At 62.0% G+C, this 9,466-nt stretch overlaps 1 protein-coding gene across 1 annotated transcript; it reads right to left on the reverse strand.

Annotated features, from left to right (window-relative positions):
* Nucleotides 1–9,249, reverse strand: CFAP410 (cilia and flagella associated protein 410). The gene is made up of 7 exons (XM_075937310.1): nt 9,046–9,249; nt 6,230–6,248; nt 5,147–5,193; nt 3,467–3,696; nt 1,851–2,034; nt 1,285–1,378; nt 1–601 (listed from the first exon to the last, which is right to left on the reverse strand). Exons 1-7 carry the CDS (start codon nt 9,207–9,209, stop codon nt 476–478), a joined length of 864 nt encoding a protein of 287 aa, XP_075793425.1. The 5' UTR covers nt 9,210–9,249; the 3' UTR covers nt 1–475.
* Nucleotides 9,250–9,466: the final 217 nt, after the last annotated feature.

Genomic DNA, 9,466 nt, shown 5'->3' on the forward strand with positions numbered 1-9,466 from the left:
GTCAAGACTTGACCCCAATTTAAGAGACCGTGATTACTTCGCACAATCGCATCCTTCTTGGCAGGAGCTGCGCTGGGCCTCCTCCGGGAGGCAGGCCGGGCTGTGACTCCACCTTGCACCAGGGGAGCGTGACGCTGCCACGGCCGCTCCTGGAACGAGCTGAAGAGCAACGGCCTCCGCAGCTGCTGGGCGGGTCTGGCCTGCCCGCCCTTGCGCCGGCACAAGGCACAGCTGTATCTCCCCTCCCGCCCGGGGCTGCGTTCCTGGCCCCCGGGGAGCGCGGATCGGCCGCGCCCCTGCACCTGCTGCGCGGGAGGAAGGCGTGGAGCAAGGCGGGCTCGGGAGGCATGCGTGGCAGCGAAAGGGCAGCCGGCGCTAGCCAGCACGCTGCCGTAGCCTGGCGTGCGTGTGGCCGGCCCAGGGCCGCTGCTCCAGTCCCTGTTCTGCGGGCCCCTGCAGAGTTCTGCCCCAGGCACTACCGCTCGTCCTGGAGCTCCTTCTTCAAGGCGCGGAGTCTCCCCCCCACCGTCTGGTGGACGATTTCCAGGCCCTCCGGGTCCAGCTCTCTCACGAGCAGCAGGATCGCGCTGAGGACGTTGTTCTGTCAAGACAGGGCGGTCACGGTTTCTGCGGCGGCCGGACAGACGCTGAGCCGGGGGCGGCCAAGGGCTGCCTTGAGGAGATTGCGTTTGGCGCCCTTCTAAAATCTGGGCCCTTTCCCGGGGTGCCTGGGGAGCAGCCCCCAGTAGCCCCGTGGCCAAGCACCGCAGCTGGCTGCAGGGCGGGTGTGGGGGGAGGGCGCACAGAACAGACCAAGACAGGCCATGGGCTCGTTCAGACCTTCCCTCAATCACTGGGGTGATGCAGGGGGCCAAGCCCCACGCCCAGCTGCTCCCGGCCAGATGTGCAGCACAATCCCACGGAGCATCGCTGCCACCCGCTGGCCAGGAGGCTGGGCCGTTTCTCGGGGTGCTACTCCGCTGACCGCGTGGCGAGCGGCTGCGTATCCAGAGGGAGCTAGTGATTTCGTGGTGAAGGCGCGACCGTGTCGGATCCGCCGGCCTCCCCCGCCCCGGGCACGCTCCCCCGTGCCTAAGGCTGGCTCTCCGGAGCGAGACGGCCATTTAGCGCCGCACCAACAGCCTGCAAAACGCTCGTCCCAAAGGCCTGTGACCAGCCCGGCCGGAGAGGCCTCTGCAGGGACACACCAGCTTTGGGCCCACATCTGGAAGGCCGAAGCTGGGCCAGAGACAGGAATTCACGTTCGCCCCGGGGGACACTCACCCTCTTCGTCCTGCTGCCGTCCGTCTCCCGGGGGGAAAAGGAGGAAAATTCATCCCTTGGGCCAGGCGTCACGCCAAGCTGCTCTTGGACCTTGCTGGGGAGGAGGGAACAAGGCAACACATAAAATACAGGTGAGCCCAGGCCAGGAGCCTGCCCCCAGCACCGCCCGGAAAGGCAATCCGATTCCCAGGGCTGGAAACACAGGGGGCTGCTCACTGCGACCACAGCCCGGGGCCTAGAGCGTATCTGCGGCACGTTTCCAAAGGGAAAGCGCCCCATACTGCACAACTGGCCACGAAGGCCCCTCCCCTTCCAGGCATGCGCGGCGGCGGCACTGCCCAGCAGGAGGCAGTCTCCGGAAGGAGCTATTCGGTACGCACGAAGCCAGGGAGCAGGGCAGAGCTCTGTTGTTTTCACAGGTGCTGCATGGATGTGAGCGGCTGTGCACGTGACCCAGGTATGGGTTGGCTGTCCGTGGTTTAGGATGGCTTTCTTCCTCCTCCCCCCCCCACCATGATATGCAAATTGAGCAAAGGAATCCCAACGATTAATAACGGAGCTCTCACTTTGTCTCCCCCAGGCTGAAATTCAGCTGTTCACTCTCTGGCTCCGTGGGGCCCTCCGTGGGGCACTCCGTGGCACTTGGCTCCGTGGCTTCCGGGCAGCCGTTCTCCAGGCTGCGTTGAGCTGGGGGGGCAGCGATCTCCTCCCCGTCCACCAGGGCCTGGGACAACTCTTCCTCCGTCACAGCTGCCAAAGCCAAGCCGCCCCCGTTAGAAGCGGGGCTGTCAACCGCCCTGCGTGAGCGCCGGCGATTAGCGCACGACGGGAGGAACAGGTTCCTGCTTTGAACGCGCTAGTCGCAGGCGTTCGTGCCGCTCCGCCGTTTCCACGGGGCTTTGCAATAGCGGAGCCGGCGATCAGCTGGAGTCCCCAGCTGATCCCAGGCTCCTAATGCGCTGCCGTGGGGCTTCCAAGGGGCAGCGCTGCATGGAGCCCGGGGTCAGCTGGGGACTCCAGATGACTCCAGGCTCCATGCAGCGCTGCCCCGTTGAAACGCCGTGGTGGCAATTAATTAATTTTTTAAATCGCTTAACAGCCCTAGTTAGAAGCCTAGGCTGATGCTCCAGGGAATTGAGCAGCATGGCAGACGACCCTCATTCTGCTTGGGAACGTGTGCTTGCCACACGCGTGACACCGGGACGGCGTGGCCAGTCCGTGTGCCCGAGAGCAGGGAGAGAAGGGAGGGCTACCCATAACCAGGCCTGCACAGCTCGGAAAGCGGCGAGGGCCATATTACTCCAAGGAAAACAGCTGCGGGCGGCAAGTAGGGACGTTCTCCCAAAAAATACCGACCATGCGGGCTAAAAACTTTTGTCGAGCGTGTCTCCGCTTGGCCCCCTGGCCTTTGTATCTCCTGCCCCCTGCGCCTTGGTGCCTTCCCCTTTCTCCTGGCCTGCCCCCTTTCCCTCACACAAGCCCCTTCCCCTCCCCTACCTGGTTTCTGCCTTCCAGGTTGCGGGGCTGCCGGAGCCTTTTAGAACCTGGTGGTCGCCGGCTGTGAGGTCATGACGCCACAGTGTGCTGCCCCGACTTCTCGTGCCGGAGCTTCATGCAGGCAGCCTGGCAGCGAGAATCACCGCACTTCCCCCTCCCCAGCGGCGCTCCGCTCCTCCGCCCGGCCGGGGATCGGATGGGGCCGCGCCACCCGTAGTCGTCACGGGCTGCGCAGTGAGCCCCTGCGGGCCGCATGTTGTGCAGGCCTGCCCTAACCCTGCGCTGTCCTCCCTTCCCCCTGGCCTCGGCAGCCCCGCCTGCACCAAAGAAAGATGGCTACTGAAGGAGAGGTCTCTGACCCCGCCCCGTCTCCCCAGCGTCAGAGGCTGCAGAGAGGCTGGGGGACAGAATCCCTTCACCAAACCGAACAACAACGTGTCCCACTTCCCCGCACAGCGGGAGCAGATCCACGCCCAGCACGCGCGTTTTGCAAGAGCAGAGCGGAGTCCCGTAACCGCCGAAGGGGCGAGCTGCCGAACGGGGTACCGCTGTGCTCCCTTACCCCCGCACGGGCCAACGGCGCGTTCTTACGAGGACGCGGCCGCCCCAGGGCGTGCACATGGCCTGCAACACGCCCCCGCGAAGCTCCCCAGGCCGCCACCCCGAGTCCTCCAGAGACACCCACCTTGGTTGTCCAGCTTCTGGAGGCTGGGGAGGTTGCGCAGCACAGTCATCCGGTAGTGGTGGGGGTCCGGGCCGCAGCAGGGGTTCTCAGCCAGCCACAGCACCCTCAGCCGGGGCAGGCCTTTGAGGTGGAAGAGCTCGTCCAGGCTCGGGATGCTGTTCTTGCGCAGGTAGAGCTCAGTCAGGTGCTGGCAGTGGCTGATGGGCGCCAGGCTGGAGATGCCATTCACACTGGAGAGCAGAAACCAGACGTGGGGCCGGCCGGACGCACGACAGCCCCACCTCCAGCAGAAGCAGGGCCCCGCTGGTCTCCGGGCCCCGGTTCTGAGCCATCCCCACGGGAGCCTGCAGGCCTCCTCCCAGCTAGTGCAGGGCATTCTGGGTACCCAGCGGCATTTGCAACACAGCTGACAGGGAGAGACCCACTGTGCTGCTTTTCGGGCCCTGAAAAATACCACCCCGCAGGTTCCCGGCGCAGCCAGCTCGCCCTGCCCTTGTGGCTCTCTCTCACTGCCGTGCAAGGCCTCGCCCTCTGGCGTGTTTGTAAAAGGCTAGCCCTGTCACTCGGGCCTCGTGATCCGGCCCTGGGGGCTCGTGGGGCCGAGGGACAGGCCTGCGGGAAAGGAGCAGTTCCCAAGAAGGAATTCTGTTTGTCGGACACTTGTTTCTCCGTACAGATTCTCCCGAGCCATGGCAGCAGGTAGCCACCGTGCACGGCTTCGGCACCGGGAGCACCGACGGGGGGCTATGGAGCTATGCAGACACTCCGAGGCAGGGTGAGCCCCAAAGGCAGGGTCCAGAGAAGGCAGGTATGGCAGCGGGGCAGGGGCTAATGTGAATGGGGCACTTGAATTCAACCAGAGAGGGGCACGTGCGTGCAGAGATGAGCAGGTTCCTGGCTGCGTGCTTAATCCTGCCAGCTGCTCTTGCTCACCACAGCCAGTCACTGGCTGTCCCATCCCCCTGCTGCAGACGCTGCTCGAGCGGTTCTTGCCTGCAAAGGGCTTTCAGGTTAAGATTTTACAGGCCTCACAGATTTTCCACTGTAGCTTCAAGATCTCTGGGCCAGGGCATTAGAACATGGGTGGGCAAAAGGGTTTCCAGGGGCCGGATCCGGCCTTGCCAAGCGCGTTGATCTGGCTCGCGGGGGCTCTGCCGCTCCCCTGCCCCCAAGCCAGTCAGGGCCTAGGGACAGGGAGCATGCCTGCAGAGAGTGCATGGTGCTTCGAAGCGCCACGTGCTCCTTGCAGGAACAGGGCAGGGCGGGAGGAATTTTGTGTGCTTCCCCTGCCCCCAGGCTCTGACTGACCGGGGCGGGGGGGCCGAGGAAGTGTGCAATCTCCTCCCACCGCCAGGGGCATGGGCAGCAGAGCGAACTGCCAGCTGTTCAGAACAGCTGGTGGTTCTCTCTGTGTGGGGGGGGGAGGCGGGGGCAAAGACTTCACATGGTCTCCCACCTCCAGACCAATCAGGGTCTGTGGGCAGGGAAGCAGGAAGTGTGTTGGTCCCGCCCCCTTTTGCATGAGGCCCCGCCCCTTTTGCATGAGGCCCCGCCCCTTCTGGGGCAGCCCAGGGCCACTTAAAAATACTCTGAAGTGGCCCCGGTCAAAAATCATTGCCCACTCCTGCATTAGAAGCTCGCGGAACAGCCGCCACTCGCAGCTGGCAGCCTGACACCCACCTGAACGTGATCACTTCGATGTTTGGCAGCTCCCGGCATATCGAAATCTGGACAGAGAAAGATGCAGTGAACAGCCGGCCTCTTTCCAAAGACGTTCGTCTGTCATCGTGAGCTCCTTCACAGAGCCCCTTGCATGGGTAGGTGAGTGACAAACCCCTTAGCGTATCAAGTGTCAGTCTAAGGCTTACACAGGAAAGTTTCTACTTCTCTCTCAGTCCCCAGGCACTGTGCAGCCAGTATCTCTTCCATCTCCTCCCACCATGCCCAGGAACATGGTACCGGGACGCTGGAAGAGCCCCCACCAATACTCACACGAAGGGCTCAGCCCTTTCCACCTCCCCGTCCCACCTACGAAGGGGATCTGTGCTCTGAGTATGTTGGGAAGGTTAGTACTCGGGTTGCTAGCCTGAGTCCTTATGGCCACGCGGCCCTTCTAGCGAGCTGGCACGCGTGTCCACCCAGGCGAGGAAGCAGGCTCCCAGTTGCGGTGTGGACAGACGCTAAGTTAGTCCCCAAGCGCTCAGGATGGCAGAGAGGTATTCTGAAGACCCCCGAGTGACCTTTCAGCCGTTCTAGGATAGTGCGCCTTCACTTGTAGGGACCAGAGGCTGCAAAGCTCCTGGACTCTTCCATCTGATTTCACGGATGTTCAGAAAGGCAGGAGACTGGACCCATTGTTCAGAATGAGCAACAGGGGACGGGGCTAGTGTGCGATCTGCGTATCCGGCAGCGCAGTGTGTATTGGACAAGGGCGGGAGATGGGTGATTACAGCGGGACAGAGCTACAGCAGAGGACAATTTCATAACCCCCCCCCCTTTAAGAAAAGGATCCTAGAGCAGGGAGTCTGAGGGTCCCGGTCCTGTTTTTTTACAGCACCCCAAAGGGACACTTGGCTCCCTCCATGCCCAAGGGAGGCAGCAGAGCCCACCCTGCGGCGTACCAATGCTCAGCGCACTGCCAGCGGGACTAACCATCACCCGAGGGGCTGGCTCTCTAGGAATGTGCCGTCAGCACACCTGGCGTTGTCTGGGGCGGGGGCCCTGGAAAAGGCTGGTTTTAAGAGGGGCAGGAGGCATACTTACATCCGTGAGGCAGCTGCCCCTGCAAGAGAAAAAGAAACGGCTGGGACCGGTGGCAAAGCAGAGACGGAACTAGAGCTATTTCCAAGGAGGCTTTACCCCACGTGAACAGATGCGACGGGTGGGAAAAGCCACAGCTGAGTGCAAGGGGGTTTTCAAAACGTACGTTCTTATAAACCCAGCTTCTCGGGGGCATCTTTTCATTAGCACCAGAGGGTGCCAGAGAGCGGAGCGTCTCCTATCCCCCCCCGGCTCTCACCTTTCAGGAATCGTTGCCCCTGTGACGCAGTGGGGGGCTGTACACGGGGCTGTACGCTCTTGTGGCTCTGCTTGGGCAGTCACTGGGTGCTGTGTTGTGCGGTGGGTGACCCCTACTGGCCGGTGTCTGTAAGCACTGCCGAGCAGGGGCGGGGAGTGTCTCTGAGGGCAGGCAGGTAGGCCATGGCTAGCAAGGCCTCACCTGGCCAGGGGAAGGAGTTTAAACAAAGGAGGGGGTGTGGCTACCTGGGGGGAGGGAGTGACCCACAGTTGAGAGAGGGGCAGGCTTGGCTGGGCAAACATGAAGAGAACAGACTCAATTGAGTACTGAGGGTTCGGGGGCCTCTGTGCCCCTACCCCAAGGGGTCTGAGGCTGCCTGCCCCAACGCACCGTCACCCCCCCAACGGTATATAGGAGATCAGCTCAAATGGGGCTTTCCATAAGCCCCTAATTACTGATTCTGCAACTATCCAAATGGGGCATGACAGTTTTGTGGCTTCCACTCTGCCTACAGTCTCCTGAAACCCACACTTCGGAAAAGCAAAACACCGGGGTCACCCTGACCTTCCCATTGTATGAAATCCCCAAACCAGCAACGTTTACAGTTAAGGTTCAGTTCTCTCAGCAGCCTTGACTCAGCCACATTGTGAGCCAAAACGTGATGACTCGTCGTGCTGTTATGCTGGGAATGTAAGAACATTAAAAACTTCAAAGGCAATTTGTCCAAGGAAAACCTGGCCCTGAGCTGAGTGTCTGACAAATGAGGCTTGTTTGCCGATTGTGTGTGTCTTCAGACAGCTACGGGAGCACGGCCAACATTTTTTTTTAAATGTATAGCTTCCTAATTCCAAGGCTGGAAGTGATCTTTGTGATGCAGTAGTGGGCAACTTAGGCTAGCGATCAGGCCGCATGAGTGGCCCTCAAGATTACAGTAGCCAAGATGGGAGAGGGCTCTCTTCCGAATTCACAGCTCCATCGAGTTTCCTCTCTGGAATGGCCGTGCTAAAAAGCAAAGCGGAGCCAGCAAATGGCAGAGCGTCGCAGCCTCACAGCTAGCCAGGCCTGCGAATACGAAAGAGGCAGACAATAGTGCATCCTTCTGGAGCTTCCCGCACTCCTACCGCAGTGGGGGAGCATGGTCAACTCGCACCTCGCGCCCTTGCTTTACGTGTGTGTCACGGAAGTAAAACTGGTAGGAACGAAACGATGTAGATGGAAACCAGTGGAATCAGGCAACCCACAGCATGAGCAAAGGTAAACAGAAGGCCTTGTGACACACACATAGAACCGTGTTGAGCTGCATGTGGCCCTCGGCCTGCAGGTTGCCCACCACGGATCTACTCTGACCTCCTGCATAACACAGGCCGCAGAACTCAGCCCCCAACCTCCACCCCAAATTCCTAGACCACCATTATTTTGCTTTCAGGCAATTACATACTCCAAAGAAACACTGAAAAAACAGATTCGGTGTGTATCCTCCTGGGCCTGCAATCACTGGGCGTAGTGAAGAAATAATTGCCAAATTGGGGTCAGTAAGTCCTGGAGGACAGCCAAGCAAGTGTAATAATTCCCCTAAGAGTGACTGTACTACAGCTGTTTAGAGTCAGTGTTTTCCAGGCGTTACTAGGTACATTTTATCCTCTTGGGCACAAGGTAACACTGGGGAAGGTCTGGCTGGTCCATCGGAAGGGTTTGACAGTCCCGGCAAGTGTGGGTTCAGAACAGGGTTATAAGACTGTAGCTGGTCAAATGGTTACGTGGGCTTCACAGAGAGCAGGGTGGCAGGTGGGGAGCTGGCTGCCACCCCACGCTACATGTAACCACTACAATTTTCAGTGTACCCGCATTTTAACATCCCTAGTTCAGAACAAAGGAAGATTAAAGACCCCCCTTTGGTCAAGGCGTTGAACCACCTCCACCCTCGCAGAGCAGAGCATGGCTGGCTAGGATTGGTGGTGGGCATCTCCAGCGACGTCCCAGAATAACCAGCCAGAGCTCCCCTGCTAATGCAGCCTGCTGGCTGTAGGGTCGGCCAACACCCTGCAACTAGGACTCCACCAAATTCAGGGCCATGAAAAACACATCCCAGCTGGGGACACCTGATCGTCCCCTCCCTGGCGTCCAGTGGGGGGCTCCAGCTGCTAACCCCTGCGGGCCACAACGGGGAGGGACGAGCCCAAGGCTCCCGCTAGCGTTAAGTCCATGTGCAGACTGAAGTGTGCGCGACACAGCCCCTGCACAGCGCCACCCCTTGGGCACAGTGCGGGACCGGGCTCAGGCAGGGATGTCCAGCCCCACTCTCAGGGGGTGACGCTCATGGGTTAGCGGGGGCCCGGCTCTCTGCCGGCCCCGGCACCACGTGTCCGGGTGGTGCACATCCGCCCCGGCCGCGGTGCACGCAACAAAACTTATTCCGCACCGGGACGGAACCACGTGAGGGGCATCGGGGGAACGTTGGGAAGGGCGCGCGCCGCCCACCAGCCCGAGCCCCCCCTCCCACGTCACCCGCGCGCGCCGCCCACCAGCCCGAGCCCCCGCGTCACCCGCGCGCGCCGCCCACCAGCAGTTGAGCTTGCGGACGCTGCCCAGCTCGGCCGCCCGGGCGCGCGCCAGCACCGCCCTGCGCGTCAGCTTCATGGCCCCGGCCCGGCCGCGCCCCGTCGCCAGGGGCGGGGGCAACGCGGCGGCCGCGTCTCCGGGGGCGGGGCCGGGCGCGGCCGCCATCCCCGCGCCTCGCCCGCTTCCGGCTGCAGCTCCGCCCGCCCCTCGACGGCGGCCGCGGAGGGCCAGGCGGAGCGCGGGTCGGAACAGGCGTCTCCAGGGGCGGGGCCGAGGCCGCCTCGAGCGCTGGGAGGGGCTGGTGGGAAGGGGCGGGGTTCCACGGGGCGCCTCCTCAATGGGGGAGGGGCTGTCTGGTGAGGGGGCGGGGTTACATGGGGTGCCCCTGCTATGGGGGAGGAGCTGTCTGGTGAGGGGCGGGG

This window comes from Pelodiscus sinensis, chromosome 10, assembly GCF_049634645.1.
Source record: "Pelodiscus sinensis isolate JC-2024 chromosome 10, ASM4963464v1, whole genome shotgun sequence".
NCBI classification, from domain to species: Eukaryota; Metazoa; Chordata; order Testudines; family Trionychidae; genus Pelodiscus; species Pelodiscus sinensis.

Bases quoted from the DNA above. Each gene is read 5' to 3' on its own strand.
- CFAP410 (XM_075937310.1), bottom strand. From the start codon at position 9,209: ATGGCGGCCGCGCCCGGCCCCGCCCCCGGAGACGCGGCCGCCGCGTTG. The intron at 3,697-5,146 runs GTGGGTGTCAGG...TCTGCTCTCCAG, and splicing joins ATCGAAGTGATCACGTTCAG to TGTGAATGGCATCTCCAGCC. The intron at 1,379-1,850 runs GTGAGAGCTCCG...CCTCCTCCCCAG, and splicing joins TTCAGCCTGGGGGAGACAAA to CAAGGTCCAAGAGCAGCTTG.